We start from the raw sequence: 18,869 nt of genomic DNA, 5'->3' as shown, positions 1-18,869 counted from the left end.
CAAACTTACTTTTCCAACCTCTACTCACTTTCACTTTTTCAAACACATCATCCATAACTTATGATTCTGCCTGCAGCTCAGGATCTCTGTTCCACATCTTCATTTTACTGACATCACTTCATGTCAACAGCGAATCAGCGTCTCGCTCTGGCAGGATTTCAACGTCTGCAGTCAGGAGCAGGAAGCTGATGTTTCTGAGTCAAACAGAGAAGATCAGATTGTTCTGATTGTTGAAACAAAGGAAAAGAAAATTTCACCGGCTGACACTTATTTTTTTCCTTTCTTTTTGTTTTACTCCGGCAGACAACGGCCTGACCTTTAGAGGAATATTACACGGCGCAGAAGAGAGAGTCACGGCGGCTGTGATTGAGCGTGTCTCAGGACGCTGGGGCGAGGAAAATGAGAAGTGGGGGACGAGACAGAGGGAGAATATCGTCATGTCTCTCCTCATCCGCTCGCAAGCTCAGCGGGACATTTTGGTTATGACATTTTAGTTTCAGACATCTCATCCATCTTTTGCAAGGTTTGTTATCTGTTCACTGCAACTGTGTGGTTTTTTGTTTTTTCACAACGAAATAGGTTAAATGTCCAAATCACTGTAGAACAACAAAGGGACAGTAGATGCAAGTTCATCAAGAAAGAAGAGAATCAGAGGATTAAGAGGAGTAATAAAAGTTAGTGGAAGTGTTAACAAAAAATATGACAAATACATTTTATTAATTCTAAATATTAAGTAGCAGATCATGTTAAAAATAGAGTTTTAAACACACTGGTTACAAAAAAGAGAGGTGGAGGGAAGGTCACTGTGTCGCCACAATCAATTGGTTTCTGTCTCTTGGGAACATGAACGTGTTCTTAGTCTTTCAATATCAGTTGGTCACAGACAAACAAACAACCAACAGAAAGGTGAAAACATACCGTAGATCTTTTTTTGTATTGTTTTTTGTCATTATTGGGATTATTTACCTTGTGTGTATTTACTGTATGTCTAATGTTTGGTAAAGAGCAGCGGCTGATGAGAACAGATGCAGTGTAATGACCATGAACAGCATTAAAATTATAGGAGTGTTTGGATGGATTGAACATATGTCATATTATACATATGTCAAAGAAAAAGGCCACCACATGACCTGAGTTTATGTGCTGTATTAATAAAAGCTTTATACAGTTACATAATATTTTCTGTCTGGTTTCAATATATTTAACCACACTAACAGAAAACAAACACATTTAATCCACGTCAGCTGTTTCTCTGGGAGCCAACAGTAAATTAAATTAACGTCAGTCCCCTTGCCCCTGCAGATGAACCAGTTAAGTGGGTCCCACACTCATGTGTTTGCCCCCTGTGGAAGGTCAGAGGCAGGTATGTATGTGTGTGTGTGTGTGTGTGTGTGTGTGTGTGTGTGTGTGTGTGTGTGTGTGTGTGTGTGTGTGTGTGTGTGTGTGTTACAGAAAGAGTGAGAGTGTGAGTATGTGTGTATAATGGTCACATGGGACTTCAGTGCATCGATGGTCCAATGGTAATTAAGTATGAGGTGTCGGCGGGGTCACGGTGGTCCTGGTGAGGGGTGGGGGTTGGGTCAAGGTCCTCACAGGTCAAGGTCAACTCCGTGACCTTTTAACAGTGTTGGCGAGCAGCATTAACATCGGCGCTGATGTGCTTCAGCCACATGGATTTACTGGCACAATTAGACAGAGTGGATAAGTCAGAGCCTGCAGTGATAATACGACCATGGTAATGTTCAGCAGGTATAATACTGATCATAGTTACTGCAGCAGATTAGCATGTTACCAAATCTGATAATAGAACAAAACACAGAATACAGCTGAGGCTGATGGGAACATTTTTAGTTTTGCAGGTATTTGTTCGGTCCATCCAAACACTCCTGACAGCATTTGCTTAAAACCTGAAGCTGGTGCATCAGATCATCAATGCTGCGCGGCTAAAAATCACAATAAGTGTTTGTTTGGGAAAGGCATCATTTCACAGGGTACAGAAAAAATGATTATCACTACACCCGATTGGACGGCTGAGCCACACGCAGTGTCAGATGAGAGAAAATAGACAGAAAAACACACAAACTGTTCTGGAAATGTTTTTTTCTGCAGCACTTTAAATATTTTTTTTCTTGCAGGAAAGTTGATTGAGATCCATGCTTCAAACCAGCACTTGTTAGGACAAATAAACATCAACTGTAGTCTGAGCTTCTGAATGTCCACAGGTACGAGTGTTATGAGCTGTTACAGCTGGTTGCAGAATGTTTTCAGCCTGGTCACAAGAAAATCTGAGCTGTTTTGAACGACACCTCAGCCTTTAAAACATTCAGTTAGTGCAAACATTCTGCTTTTCTGCACCGAGACTCGAGCTGCTATTAACATGCACATACTGACGAGAGACCCACCCACTCCAGAAATGTATGTGTGTGTATGTATGCAGTAATAGTTTCTGCAGCTGATTGTTTGTGTGTGTGTGTGTGAGAGAGACAGCCAAAGGACCTGTGTGCATGAGACACTTGTGTGCATATGAATAGCAGGGGGTATCCTCTTCCTGAATGCAGAGTGCATCCAGAATATCTCATTGCTATTCATGTGAATGAGTCTCCTGGAATCAAACAGCAGCAAAAAGCATATTTGCACAGAGTTAAAATTCATGCTGTGGTGCAACAGAAATCTACCAGAGTTTCCTCCAAAATCAGATCTGCCTCACTCCATCACATCGCCTGATGTTTACAGTGTAACTGCTGAAAAATGCAGAGATGTTCTCATCATCTTCACATGGCACTTTTTTTAGCTTGTAGCTCTCCGTCTGTCTGGCTTGTTCATTCCACCAATTTTACTTTTCTCTTTTAAACTTGAGCAGCAGAATTGATTTTTCTTTTTTTTTAATCAAAGACTAAAACTCAGTAAAAATTCTTGCTTTGATGTACTTGTTTAAGTTATGTTGATTTATTGATGCTGACAGCCTGAATCTTTGAGCTGAAGTCGAACAAACATTATTTAAGGCCCCTTGTTGTATAAAGTTTTCTGATTATAAAGCAGGTCTAGGTTCTATATTAACACTGTGAAAGTATCAAAGCCTCAGTCCACAGAGAAATGCACACAGCCTGTATTCAGACACTGAGCCTTAAAACCAGCCGTCAGGACTTCTGGAACTTTGTGATGTCACAACAAAGTAGTCACCGCCCTCAGCCATGCCCCAACCCACCTGGACCCACCTCGCTTTGTGAGACGTTTCACTGAGTGATTACCTGAAATATTTTTATTCAATCACTCAAAGAACACCCAGAGCCTCTCTTCTGATTGGCTCACCTGAGAGAGGAGATGTAAAACTACATATGACTTATGGATGTCAACACTTCAGATGAAACCCCTGCAAAAGTGTAAAATATTGGACCTTTAACACAGTTAATCAAGGATTTTATGAAAATCTGTTCATATGTTCGTCCTGACAGATGGTTAAACAAGCTCCCTGACATGTGATGTAGCTGCATTTAGATCAGCTGATGTAAGAGATTTCATGACGACACATGCAAGTACTGTAGTGTTGCACCTGTCAGAGATTAGCAATAGATTTATGAACTTCCCTAAAAATGTGCTCATTGCTATGATTATTACGTCCAGGTTTAGTCAAGAAATGTAAAGAGCGCATTCAAAAACAACAAATGCTCTTTACAGAGATTAGATTATTTGATATTTACAATAGGGCACAGACATAATTAAGTGGACACAAATAAATTAATGTTAATCTTAACCATCCCAGCCAGTCTTACCTCAACTCTTAACCTAAATCATTCTGCTATCATTATATAGGTCACAGTTAAGATGCAAACAGGAAACATGGGAGACAGGGGTGTGACATGTTCTAAAAGTCCCACGCCGGAATCAGACTATGGACATAGTGATTACATGGTACATGTCATAAACACCAGGATGATAAACCTAAATCAAATCCAGACCTAAAGTCTTAAACCAAGTCTCTCAGGACCAGATGAAATACCTTGACTTTCCAAAGACTCGACGTCTAAAACAGACTCTAAATCAAATCCAAAAGGTTAAGTGAATTCAACAATCTGCTCTCGTGGGGCCATTGAGCAGGGCACTGAACCTTCAGCTGCCCGGTGACCAGCCGCACTGACAGACTGCTTACACAATGACTGGCAGATGGTGATGCCCCAAACTGCCGTGTGAAACTCTTTATCACTGCGTTCCCTGCAGATCCCCACGACGCCTGACTCCCTCCCTCTGCCCTTCCCTTCCTTTCCTCCTCTCCTTATCCCCTCCCTGTCCTGTTCACAGCAGTATGATGAGGAGGGAACTGTTTTCCGCAACATTTGACTTGACTAAGGACGAGATTTCTGACAGGATCATAAGCTCTGTTATTCACAGCATGAGGTTTGAGGCAGCGATTCAAACACCTCTTTGCTCAGGAGGTGACGTGTTTCACTGAACGCATCTTCAGTCACTTCACTTAACATTTTTGATAATAAAACACTCAACATATACAATACACCACCATCAATGGTTTGCAAGTGCAGTAAAGGTTATTAATGTATTTTAACATGGTTGCACAACATTGTCTTTTCATTGATACACAGTGGATGACTACCAGAAAATACACATTTGATAATTAGCACATACAGTATGTCATGTACCGATAAAGAAAAAGAAGGAGATGCTGGTAAATTGTCTTATATTAGAATCTAATATGCATCCACCTAATCTTAATATGTGTCACATGTGTAATATAATATGTAAATATCCAGTTGCCATAATAAATACAAATAAGTGCCAAGAGGCTCATTAATTCCTCCCCATTGACAAAGTAATATAGAGGCTTAATGTGCTGTGTATGAGCACAGAGCAGGCGTCCAGTGTCCTCAGTGTTGTGCCTGCAGCTGATGCTTCACATTAAATTAATAATTCACCGTCTGTCTTCAGAGTCAAGTTGCTTTTGTCGTTTCCTTCACAGGATCAACAATAAGGCAGTAAGGTCATGTTTTAATGTCCGTTCCCTCTGTGAGTGGGGGGGGGGGGGGGGGGGGGGGATCACGGTCCATCACCCCCTCAACTCTCTGGACCACATGCAGTGAAGCAGTGAGTTGCACATGGTTACATGTTGAACACTGTCCCCTTGTGGTTAAAATGGTAAACACACAAAAAGTTACTAACATAAAGTAAGGAGTCCATCCAGGGGAAGCTCCTTTTCTGTGGCTATTAACCATGAAAACGATTTGGTTTATTTATTTACTCCACCATGGTAGAACAGAGCCTCCATTCATGTTACCGGCAGGTTTCTGAAGGAACATTTATTCTAAAGCTGGATTTGGACGTGTTTGTCACTTTCTTCAGACAGGAAATCCAGATCTGGAAAAGATGGTGAATCCTGGCTGACACAGAAGAGGATGAGGCGTGAGAGACCTGTCAATCAAGGCAATTATATCCCAAAATGTCTCCATCTTTAAGCCTTTAATATCCCCTTCATTCAAAACTTCATATAAAAAAAAAAACCATCAAATTAGCCTTTGAAAGCCGTGTTCTTGGAGAAAATTAATTTCTTCCAGGAAAAAGATTTGATTTGACGACAGTTTTCTTGGAGCTGGTTTCTAGCAGCCATTAGAGGACTTGTATCTTCAGGGACTTCATGATGTGTTTCATCATTCAGTCATGGTGGTCAGTGCTTGAACACAAATAGCCTCGGATAATGGGCAAGCTGGTCACTCTTGTGTTTGGCACATTTGGAGGAAGCACAGCTGTTTGTCATGAAGGGGAAGGAGGCTCTGATAACAGTGTTCATCAACAAACTCATTCCTCTGCCAGGCAGGAAAAAACCTCCCTGATTAGCAGTTAGCTTTGACTGACACCTCGCTCTAAAGGGACCTTCCACTGAATAAGTCTCCTCTGCACCTGGCATGGGTCGGACCAGGCGCAGACCATTATTATAGTAACCATGACAACGAAGGTCCAGTGTGCCCTCCGCCATGGGGGCACTGTTTCAGGAGACACTGCTATGGGTCGTATCAGAGGGTTGAAAAAAAATGACCTGTGTGTCAGGTTGGAGGAGTTGTTGACGCAAACACAATAACACCACCATCTTGTATTCTTCTTCGTCTTCTTCTTCTTCTTCGTCTTCTTCTTCTATCTTTTTTTGGTTGTTGTTTGTTAGGTTTTTTTGCCCACCTAGGAGGAGGATGTGAGGTGAGCAAGACAGAGCAACCAGATCCCAGTCAGATTTCAATGAGGACACTGGAGGCATTATTAATAATTAATAATGAATTAATTCATTTTCATGCCAGGTGTAAATGATGTCAGTCATGTCCAGTTTCATGGCGTCAAATTTTTCTCAAATTTTCTGTCCAGGTTTATATTTTGTCAAGAGTAACCCAACTTCAAGTGCATCCAGGTTCTGCTGGATCCAGGTTCTTGGGAGAATGACTTTTCAGTCCCGTTTGCCTTTTTGAATCCTCCAGTTATTTACTTGGCAGCCTGGCCTTAATACAACAACATAAAGTACAATTTAAAGTTATCTAATTCAAAAAAAAAGGGGCCTGAAAGATATTCTATACACTGCAGCTCCACTGCCAACAAAAACCTGGACAAGTCTCCAACCTAACGAGTCAAAAACAGCTGATTGATTATCTAGTTTGTTATTATATTTGAATTCCAGCAAGGAAATAATCAACAGGACAATCAGGGTCTTAGAAGTTTCGTACATGTGCTCCTTAACAAGGAAGAAATAATGTTAATCCAACATGTTTAATTAAAGGACAAAGCAAATATTAGTGGGTAAGTATAATATTTTAACTGTAGCAGACTGTGTGTTCGTGTGTGTGTGGATGTCTGTATATATCATTACACGGTGGATCTTACTCTCTTTGACACATTTCATGGAGGGTGTGACAGCTGCAGCTATAAAATACACAAGAGACACCTTACACACACACACACACACACACTTTTACTTATATTCCCATGAAAGAAACACACGGTAGCAGCTCCTCCTCCAGCTGTGGCAGCTGATACAATAACTGCACCATGCAGGAACTCTTTCAGGGTTGTTTCCTGTTGCTGCCTGTGTGTTGAATATAAATGTCCTTTTCATTGACCACATACACACCAGAAGTCTCCATGCAGACCCACTTTCCTGAGGACTAAAGACCCGACCACTATCGGTCTCACGTCAACAATTTTCTTGATTTTGTGCTTTTCCACACTGTAGTAATTTAACATTATGACAGTAGCTTGATGTAATTAAAAAAAGAAAAGAAAGGTGATGTAAGCGTCTTTTCAGAACCCCAGGTACAAGAAAAGTGCAAGTACGTGTGCTCATCTTTAGCTTCTTTGCAGCCCATGTAGTTGGTAACGTAACTGTCTGGACGAGAGAGTCATGCTGTACAAAAACAAGCCCAAGGGTCATAGGACGTTTTGTTGTTGGGCGACATCTAGTGGCCGTAGTCATTATGACAGGAGCAAAGGACAGAGTCAGGTGATGTAGTATAAAGAGCGACTAAGTCTGATGGATGGGTCACGAGTTGTTTCTTTTTTCCATGACCATTTGACAACCTTAACCAAGTTACTATGTAACCATGACAACAAAGATCATCCTACCCCTTTGGGAGTGCTTATTTTATCCTGAAGCACCACTTTTTAGTAGTTTTTGTGCCTAAATCCAACCAAGCCATGATGGCCATGTTTATTACTGTAACCATTGGCAACAGAGGTAAGTATGCTGCTGTTGGTGCACACCATGTTGTATTAGAGGGTTGAAAAAACAGCCTGTACTGTTGTTCAGGTCGAGGACTTGCTGGTCTGGACACATGAACACACTCTTGATTTCAGGACTATTTTAATGAGACGTTTTTTTTGGTGTTGGCTCTGCAGTCTCCTCTCCGTCGATAGAATTACCACTTATCTACTTTCTGACTCGTCATCACTCCTTCGTTCTCTGTGCTCGTCAGTCTTTATTAATATTGAGTGTGATGGATTGTCTTCCTGGCATGGTCTCTCTTCTCAGTAGCATGGCTCTACAGTAAAACATGATCCCAGCCTCAGCCTCACGCTGAGAGTTTGTCTGTGTTGATGATTAATGGCAGAGAAGCTCAAGTCTTTTCACTGGAAACCAAACGAACACAACACGTATTACCCCTGCTTCTCGCTTTAAGTCACTTTTGCAACCCAGCACCTCCGTATCTGTCTGCTTTACTCCATATCTGCACACCAGCCCATACTCTTCAATCTTCCCCTTTCATTATATATCACTGTACATCCTGCCCGTCTTACTGGGGTTTAGAGCCTTAAGTCGCGTTGCCACTCGACTCTTCTACAAAACGTCCATAACTTTGATTCTCTTCCTATTTTCAAATCCCACTTCAAAACACACCTCTTCAAACCTGCATTCTCTGTTTAACTCCAACACAGGCAATTAACCATATTTATTTGATCACATTTACAATTACACTTGGAAAGTAATTGGATGTTATCTTTTACTGTTTGGTGTAAGGTGTCCTTGAGTGCCTTGAGAGGCGCCTATAAATAAAATGTATTATTTTGATGTTTGTCTGTTCCTTTTAGTTTTAAAATAATGATAATGATGATGTGCACTGTCAGAGTATATGACTGTATTACAATGATCTAAAAAGTGTATTCCCCTGTAAATGTCCTCTCAATGACATTTACAGGATGTGAGATTTTTATTGGACCAAAAAATAAAACCTGATGAAAGATGATCTGAGCCAAGCAGTAAAACCTGACAGGCACTCACAGGTTTACTTTCCTCTTTCTGTCTCACTGTCCCTGGGATCTGTATTTCACAGACGGCGACATTCAGCAGGAGGCAAAGTTCAAACTGAACCCAAACCAGTGCGACTTTCCCACAAATGCGATATTATGGCACAGGAAGGAGGATCTAATAAAACAGAAGTGGAATCTGTTCTGGACCGATGCCAGAGAGGCTACGTTTAGGCAGCTAAAAAAAAATCTGGATAAAGTTTGCTTTATTCTGAGATGCTGACGCCCAAACTTGTTTTCAGCTGGACATTCATCAGAGTGAACCCACTGAGGAGAAAAGCGTTTGAGCTGAACAGTGAAAATGTGAGATGTTTAAATGAAAAACCAGTCGGATGCTGAGGAAACAACAACAACTCAGTATCAGCCACTGTTGCAGAGTTAAAGCCTGGTGGAAGCTGTGCAGCATCTCCGCTTCATCCAGCCCTTTCAATGGTTGTCATAGTGATGGAGGCTTTTTACATCCTTACACTTAGGATTACCTTGGCTCTCTATTCTCTCTGTTGGCTTTCTCTTCTGCCTTCCAAACACTGTCTCTCTCCGTCTATTGTTCCTCCTCCTCCTCCTCCTCCTCCTCCTCCTCCTCCTCCTCTTTCTCTCACACAAAAAAACGACACAAACATACACTTGAATGCCCTCTAACATTTGCTCCTTCTAACATCCTCCTCAAACACATTTAACAGAAAACAGCAGTCGACACTCATCTGAATGCTGCCTCTAAGCAGAACGTGCACACACACACACACACACACACACACAGACACACACCTGTATGAAGATGTATCCTCACATCTCATCATGAAAGCATATAGTGTACTATCTCTAATTCTTACACAGTCTTATACACAGGCAGCAAACACAAAACGTATGTTTATGTCTCTTACAAACACAGATCTTTAGAAACACTTTAAATACAAATCCAGGTTTCAAATACCAAAGCACCAACAGGAAGCAGAATAAAGCTGCAGCATCATGGGACGTATTGTTTTCACCTTAACGTGGGTCACACCAAACACCTTTTGCTTCAGTGAGATATTTCTGGCTTTAAATACATGCTGCTTTGAAAACAAACATCACATCATTATTATTTCTGTTTTCATCATTTTCTCAGTGATAAATATTTTGTGTCTCGCAGTCTATGATTGTTTATATTAAGCTTTTTGTGCCGTTTGTGTACTTTAAACTTTGTGTTTTCTCCTGCAAAAACTGTTAACTGCTGTTTGCAGTAAACAAGGTGGTCAGAAATTATTTCAAAAATGGTGAAATTACTGTGATTTCAGTCTGTAGATGATATTGTTAATCATCCAGTTTTCAATTTGATTTTTAACTTCAAAATAAGCTGTATCTCTATAAAGCAATGTCAAGGCTTTTTTTAAAAGATAATGCGTCATCTGGTACAAGGACTAATAAAAAACAGCAAACAAGACTTGATGTAAAAAGGCTGTGACTGTGCTCCCATTTTCTACCCATAACCACTTGATTCATATTCAACAACATGTTTTCATTACCTTAACTTGTCACAAATAATTACAAACCATATTTATTGGCAGAAACATTTAAAAAAAAATCCACACAAATTAATCTCAACAGATGAAGCATTAGAATTTAATTATAGGGAACACGATGCCCTGTTGCCCTGAGCATCCTGTCCTTTTGAATACATTAACTAACACAGAGAGAGAGAGAGAGAGAGAGAGAGAGAGAGAGAGAGAGAGAGAGAGAGAGAGAGAGAGAGAGAGAGAGAGAGAGAGAGAGAGAGAGAGAGAGAGAGAGATGTATTTCTATTACTTCCAATTGAAATGAGACTTAGGGTAAGACTCATTTCCTGGAGACTTACTATAACCACTACTTGTCTAACCCTTAGACACAGTCTAAAGGTAGATGTCCATGTGTTGTTTGATTATAAAGCAGGTCTAGGTTCTATATTAATACTGTGAAAGTATCAAAGCCTCAGTCCACAGAGAAATGCACAGCCTGTATTCAGAAACTGAGCCTTAAAACCAGCCGTCAGGACTTCTGCAACTTTGTGATGTCACAACAAAGCAGTCACCGCTCTCAGTCATGATCCAAGCCCCGCCCACCGGACCATCCTTGCAGGATTTGGTTTCTCTAAATGTTTACCTGTTTATCTGCTATATTTTTATTCAATCACTCCGAAAACAGTCAGCCAATCAGATGAGAGGCTCTGAGCGTCTCTTCTGATTGGCTCACTGACCTGTTGTCACTGGAGCTCCAGAGAGAAGCCTGAGAGAGGAGATGTAAAACTACACCGAGATGGTTTTTGGTTCTTAAAACCACAAATCTAGAAAACAGAGGAGAAGTGTAAAATATGAGACCTTTAAACTGGAGTCTTCACCCTAAAATGCAGTGATTTACATCATGGGGACTTGCCTTTTGTCCTCATAAGGAAGTCTAGTCCCCACAATGTGACTCTAAACAGTTGTGTCCCCACAACATGAGTAACATAAGCCCAGATACACACAGAAAAAATGTTTACAATGTGAGATTATACACACACTTTACCATGGCAACAGACTAAGCATATAATACAAACTGTATGTGCATCATATACTAAACTTATTCTCTGAGGTCACAATTCAGCTTCTAAGTTTCAATGTGTTTTTCTCAAACTTTCCTCTTCTTGAAACCACTTCTTTGGATTTCTCTGAATTTGCGCAGGCATCGTCTGAAACCCACAGACAGGTTTTGAGAGTACAGTGATGTTAATCTTTCTCTTTGCCCTGAGAAAACCGAACAGTGCTTCAAAAAAACAAGCTCCCTCCCATGAATAAAGCCTAACTTAAAGGCTGCAGAATAAAGAGAAGAAAGCAGAGAGTAGGAGGCCTGGCAGCAGGAACAGACGGTATATGAGTGAATGACGAGTTTGTCGAAGAGCCTGAGAAAAGAAACGTGGCAAAGTGCAAGGAAGACAGTCAGCACAAGACAAATAAAGCAGAGGAGGAGAGACTCAGGGTGAAGAGTCTGGAGAAAAAGGAATTAAAGAAGAACCGCTTGATGGAATCAAAAGCAACAGTTTTGAAAACTACAAGTCGCTGTATGCTTTTAAAGGAAAAGCTTTCACTTGAGTTTTGTCATATGAACAATAATTTATCAACCTCAGTTTGAGTGTTTCGACTTGGAAATGATTAAGGGGAAAGAAAATGAGGCCAATAAACTTTGTCACTGAGATTTTTTTTTTTTTCCCTTAAAAGCTTCTGATTTCTCTGCAGTTCACAAAGGTTCACTAATGCTAATGAAAGCCAAGCGAAAGAAATGTCACATTAAATGCAGCTGGATAGAGTGAATGGTGCTACTCCTTAGACTCAATAACAAATCTGCCTTGTCATTCAATACCAAATTCGAAACCTAAGGAGTAAATGAGTAAATCTCATCAGCGTCTGTGAGCCAATAAACGTGCAGCATGTTTTGACCAAGATGTAATAATGCTTGGGATTGGCTGTTTATTTACACAAACGCGTCTGAGTGTGTACAGAGACGAGTTAAAAAATAAAACTAAAAATTGTCCCATAATGTGTCTTGTAATTTCCTTTTTTGTTGAAATAGATTTGATAAAGTTGTAGAGTATCCCAAGCAGTATTGTTCAGAATTAAAGTCAGGGTATTGGTATCAGTACCAATATTGAATCTTTTAACCAGCCCTACTTGTGTGCACATTATGCACATGACAGTCTACCTTTATTTTGAAAGTATCACCATTATTTGCAACACTGGGGTTAGAATTACGCAGTTTAGAGCTATAATTCCTGAATTAAGGACGTTATTGATTCAGAAATGTAACATTATGAAATTTCACATTGGGCTGGTGGAAATCAAAAAGATGAAGTTAAAGGGCCACCTCTTACAGGCACTCACAAGGGACAAATTTAAAGAATGAATGGTCAAACTTGCTTGATCAAAACGGCTGTGTGATCACAGAGTTGGTTGTGTACTGACAATATATTAAACCAAATTCATTACATTTGGGTTTAACTACATTAAGGATCTTTAGCTGATGTGAGGTGCACATCTGTATTATTGATTACCAAGTCTGATATATCAGAGCTCGCAGAGGTGGTAAGAAAGAACTGGTTGTTGACATAGAAGCTAAAGTCAAGTGATCCTTGAAATCCTCACCACTGCTGTGGAGTCTGAGCTCTGTCTTCTCTCTTTCAGACAGATATTCATTTGCATCACCAGCTTCAATCACACAGTAAACTTCCTAATGTTTGTATTTTGAAGAGGTGCAGTTTGAATGAGCTTGTTGTTGCTCATTCAGCCCATTCTCTACCCTCTGTGCCTTTTCCCGCCCGGAGATGGTGCTTCTGGAGAAAAACAGAAGCCTCAGCTCCTGAAGCTGACACTGAAGGCTCAAATTAAGAGTTTTATTTATACTGAAGTCTCTGAAAGGCCAAAAGGCAACGGTGCGGTTAAACCTTGTTGAGCACAACAACATTAATTTGAAATGGAAAAGGCAAAGGGTCAAGAGAGAGAAGGCAAATATTATGAGAGGTACAGCCCTCTGAAAACTGCACGTAATTTAGTGTTGGAGTTTTTTATTCTTTCCAATCTCTCTAATTATCTAATGACCCCGGATTTATTATCTCACAACCTTTTTGGGTTCATGTCCTCTGAAAGCACTGCATCACAGAAAGACCATAACTAAGAGGCTACTCTGGTTTATTAACAGACTGGGATATTTCATGTATTTCTAAGTAAACTATCTAACCAAATAACACGTTATGTATATTTAATGATGTACTGTAGGTTAGCTAGCTGGCCCTCAATCATCATAACCCAGTGATCATGAACACAAATGTTTTTCTTTAATCTATTGTGACAAAATTTTAGCTCTGGCTCAGAGAAATATTGTATGACAGAGACTGTCTGTTCGCTCTGTGCAGTCAGCAGTGCAAATATTCAATATATTCATGGTTTAAGGTCGAATTGGAAATAAGGTTTTATATAACAGCCTGTGAATCTAATCTTTGTCCCCGGTAAAGCCGAGCAGAGCAGGTCATCATTTCATTTTCCCAGAAGTTACTACGATGATCCTCTCTGACACATTTCTGAGATGATTTTAATACTTGACTCACACACAGTGTGTGTTAGGCAGATTGAGATGATGCCTGCTGGATTAACAATCCCGTGCTGCTGCTGGTGGATTACAGCTGGTGTGTGTTGTGAAATGAGAACAAATCTAAAACTGGTTTTCATTTGGAGCTGGAGTTATGCAATAACTGTCAGGCCTCCATATTTAACACGGACAGAATCACAGAAACTAAAATGAATTGTGTTTCATTTTGAGGAACATGTTCATCATGTCACATTATTACACATCATGCAACAGACCGGATCGGTTTATTTTCTCTGTTATCCCCAGTCATCTATGCAACTTTACTTAATACTGAAAACAATCTGTGACTCTAACCTGCACCTTTATCAAACAAACACATAAATCAATATCTTTCTTGACTCAACAGAGACGTGTTGACCTAGAAATGCATAGAAAATAATGTTAAATGTCATTTTAGTGCCCGAACACATCATAATATTTGCTCACATAGAGCATACTGCTGTTCTCTGTCCCAGTGGTTCTCAAAGTGGGGAGGGGGTTCCTGAGGCTCCCCAGAAAAAAGGGGAATTATTTATTTTCACTATAATTCTATTCATAGGCATCACAATGACAGAATCTGTGACTATCTCTGTCATGGGTTTCAAACACTTTCTGTAATAAAACATCTAAAAGCAAAAACCTCATCTGAGGGGTCTGTGATGTGAAAAAGTTTAGGAACCACTGATGCAAACCTAAGCAGCAGGCTCAGGCCGATAATACTGATATCTTATAACACTGAATAATGTTGAATCTGCATCTGTTTTACTGTCTCACTGATGCCGTTCCTCAATTCAGAAAACTGTAGGTGTCAGTGTTTCCAGCACTTTGACATCAGCTACACACAGGAGTCTGTCTGATGTGGTTTTTGATATAATACGGCAGTTGGAGGATTCAGGTTTACCCAGACCATCAAACCAACTCACTGTGGTCACCTTCACTCCTCCCAATATTTAAAACTTTCACAATATCAAGCAGTGTAGACTAACAAACCACCCACCTTTCACAACAATAAAAGCAAAGGTTTCAGAAAAGTCAGAAAATAATCCTAATTTTGGGGAGAAGTAATATGTTTTCTCCTTTCCTTACTATTTTTATCATCTCAGGACCCTCCAGGGAGACCTGATCCTCAGGTTGGAAACAAATGTCTCCCTATCACAGTCTCTGAGATGCCACTGAGTCAGGGCGTCACCACAGTCAGTAGGAGAGGAGTCATCCTCAGGGGACAGTAACCATCTGTACAAAATATCATGATAATTCTGTCTGAAGAAAAATGACAAATGTCTGACCATCACTAAAAAAAAAAACATATTTTCAGCCATTTAACTAATCAATTAATCAATACTTTCAGTAGTTGTTCAGTGCAGCATCTGAGAGGGACAAAACAAGTTCTGTGTTTTCTGTAAAAACCAGTTATTTCCCAACAGCAGATTTATCCATCAACCCATGTGCAGCAGAAAGTAAGTGAAGAGGCACGGAAGTAGAGAACAGGTGCAGAGTGTGTGTGTGTGTGTGTGTGTGTGTGTGTGTGTGTGTGGCACAGTGTGTGGCACACTGACCCATATACCAGCAGCCTTTGAGTCTCAGCCATTCCTTGCGAGACACCGCTTGCTGGCAGCAAATGCAGCACGACTTACTGCGAGAATCACCACAGTGTCCATGATCATCCTGAAATGATTTCTGGCAGGATTCTAGTCCGCGAATATCACGGAGAGAAAAATCCCCGCTATGGCAACAACACGGTGACAGGAGAGGAGATAGGAAAACCCACAGAGCAAGCCAAGGTCACTACAAACTCATTATGAGCTCCAGAGATAAAGCATAAGCTGACATTTTAGGAATATTACAGTGATGTGATTTTCCGGGAGCGTAAAGACGCAAATAATGCGCATTAATCCGCAGCCAGCGGAAGTTTGCTGGATAAACATCTTGTCGCTGAATGAAACAGGGCGTGCAGAGAGCCGGGCTCTGTAGCAGCAGGGACCACTGTTAATGAAGTGTTTTACAGCATAGCAACTGTCAATCACACTGATGAGCAAAGCCTCAGCCTCCTGTTGCCATAGAGAATTCATGGAGTGAATATTCAGCCCGGATCTGTATCTATGAGTGTTGGCAACAGATCTGGAGGTTTGTGTGTAGTGTAGAGCATCTTACCTCGAACAAAGGTGGAGTGCCCTTGTCTGGAAGTGTGCATCCCAGTAATTCAGCCAGGAACTTTGCCATATAGAGGTGAGAAGTGGGAAATATTCCTGAAATGTGCGGGGTGAGCAGGGGAGCTGAATCAACAGGAGAGTCCTCTTTCTGTCAGCCCCGTGAACTTCTGTGTGGCGTTCAAGGACCGTGCGCTCATCCCTCTCTGCTCCTCCTGCAGCTGCCGAACAAACCCCGGAGAGGAGGCGCTGACCTGCCGCTGGAGAAGGTGCCAGATGCCGCTCTCCTGGAGCTCTGTCAGCGAGCGGTCTGCCCATCAGGCAGCAGGTGGGGCCGGGCAGAGGGGGTGTGGGCGGGACAACGTGCTGTCAGCTGGTTTTCATCGACGGGGTTTCCCCCCATTCAGAGACATGAAAGGTAAACCTGCACCTGGAATCACTTTAGCTTGATTAAACATCAAATTCATAAGATATTACAGCCTTAAAGACTGAAACCGTTTTTAGACACAGCTTTTTAAAGTTTGACCACAAAATAGCCAAATATAAATATATTTTCGTGAAATGTATTTCCTGGCAGTCTGAAGAAAGGTAGAAACACCATAAAGTAGGAAAACTGGGAGCAAAGCTGTGCTGCCTTCAAAGCAATAATGTCATTTCCAAAAGCAGCCAATGCTGGGAGCTGAGAACAAAACAGCTTCCCAAACAGCTTTTCTTTCTCGCTGTTTTTTTTTTCTTCACACTTTTGTCTCAGGATTGTTCATCACTGATGTGTTTCTTGGGATTGTGCATCATATCATTCAGTAAAAAGAGGAGGGAAAAAACTCTACGAGCCAGCTTGCTAATTGGCAGGTAGTAGGCTCATTAGCTCAGTCACTGATGGAACAGGAAGTTGACATAAGCTGGATTTCAAAATGTAACCAAGTTTCCAGAAATTTGCCAAAGAGAAAACACATTAATGCCTGTTTCCATTCAATAACTAGTGATATGAAAATAGTAGGAGATGGTTCGTTAACTCTCCAAACCAATGCACCAAAAGAGTGAAAAATAATGTAGCAAATGTGAAGGAAATATGGCATTTTTGCTTGTGTCCATTGCACTTTGTCACTTCTTGCTTTTAGTGATACACAAACTTTTCCACCTCAACCAAGTGTAAAAATATTTTTGCTATATTTCAATTTTTTTTTCAAATTTGTGGAATTTCTACACAGTTCTTTATGCAACAAATTGAAAATCCACTTAAAACAGGCGGGTGATTTGGATTAAGATCATTCAGAAGATGTGTTTGTACCATCAGCTCAGCAAACCATACTCAGAAAGAGTCAATAAATATATAAACAGTAACATGTTTTGTCTGTTTTGCACTCTCAAGTTCACCATAGTTGTAATAAAAGATTTTTGTGGGTTTATCTTAACAAATACTGCAAGGTACCACATTAAAGCCCATCCTTTCAAATAACCTGTTCAGTTTGGAGTTCACATCGTCCTGATGTCTACATATATTTGGCCATAATGTTTATGTGGTAGGCTGACAGTGCTGACACCAGCAAAATATCTTTCGATGTAAAATTACATCACAGCCATTTCCATTTGGGTTTAACAAGTACTCTATCCATGCATTACTTATAATGCTAGAAGGAGTCCGTGCAGCATTGACTATGAGCACATTAAACTGTCAGCAGAGATTTTGTGGGAGAGTTGAATATTCATGGGCTCACAGGAAACCTGGCTGGATTCTACGATGGCAGGAACATGAGGAGAGCACAAAGGCAGGTTTTAATCTGCTCTCTGCATCTTATTAGCCTGTTATTTTCATAAGGTGACTGTTATCATGTCAGACAGTGATGCATGGGTTTGTCTCATTTCGTTAAATTAGTCATTTCCGTAATATTCATCAGAACCTCATAATTCATTTACAGCTTTTTGTTTCTGCCGTGGTATCAGGACGCATCAGGAGGTGAAAGAATAATTCAATTTGTTTAAAAGCACAAACATCCTTTTTGGAATTAATTATTCTGTGATTCTTGCAACAGTTAATCTAAAAACTTGTAAATCATTTGGATTAGATTTGATGAATTTTCACATTCAGGCATTCAGCAAGAGGTTGGGCGGATTACAGCACTGGATACAACTTCAAAACGAGATTTGTTTACTGTTGGTAATATTGTTGCTTTTTTATGTAAATTTTTATATATTTTTTAATAATAGAGTCAAATAAATACAGTTACCACACTGCCTACATCCTGTCTTGTCAACCATTTTTTCCTCATTCCTAATTTCAATTTTATTTTTTAATTATTTTTGGTTAATTTTGTCTTATTTATAAAAGCATTAGAAACTGGATTAAAATGTTACATCATAATGCAGCATCATTAAGGGAACAGTACAGAGCAACTGTGTATGGAGCCCGTTAGTTTCATAAAATGAATATAGATCTTATTTTTAAATCACCATGAATTCTCCTCCTCTCCTTTTACAATTTACTCCTGCTCTTCCAGCAAGTAGCACTACTCTGAAATGTCGCTCCCTTGATATGCTCTTATTCTGTCAAACATCTTTCCTTTATTCCCTCTCAACCCCCACCTCTCTCTCCCTCTCTCTCCCATATCTGTCAAGTTTTTTTTTTCAGTTTTTCTCCACTGCAATGTAGGATTCATATGTGTTTTGTGTCAAAGTGAGAGAGGTCAAAGGTCAGGCTGCATGATACTGTCAAACTGAATACATGTAAGTGAATAAGATGCTGGCACCTCGCGTCTCTTCCGGTGCCACAGAGAACAGTGAGTGAAACTGTTGTGACAGGGACAGAGGGGGAAGACGATGGATGACAAAGTC

At 40.4% G+C, this 18,869-nt stretch overlaps 1 protein-coding gene across 2 annotated transcripts in view; it reads right to left on the bottom strand.

Moving 5' to 3' along the window:
• Positions 1-16,391, bottom strand: part of rasgef1ba (RasGEF domain family, member 1Ba) — a 119,295-nt gene extending 102,904 nt beyond the window's left edge. For both annotated transcript variants that reach the window (XM_071483948.1, XM_071483949.1), the window contains exon 1: positions 16,045-16,391. In XM_071483948.1, coding sequence (XP_071340049.1) covers positions 16,045-16,113 — 69 coding nt within the window. In that variant the 5' untranslated portion in view covers positions 16,114-16,391. The remainder of the gene's footprint in view (positions 1-16,044) is intronic.
• Between the last annotated feature and the right edge of the window lie 2,478 nt (positions 16,392-18,869).

Source organism: Trachinotus anak, unplaced genomic scaffold (assembly GCF_046630095.1).
Source record: "Trachinotus anak isolate AG129_WGS33_773 ecotype Australia unplaced genomic scaffold, CSIRO_AGI_Tana_v1 ptg000008l, whole genome shotgun sequence".
Lineage (NCBI taxonomy): Eukaryota > Metazoa > Chordata > Actinopteri > Carangiformes > Carangidae > Trachinotus > Trachinotus anak.
Note: the sequence above shows the minus strand (reverse complement) of the source record. Positions and strands in the feature narration are given on the sequence as shown.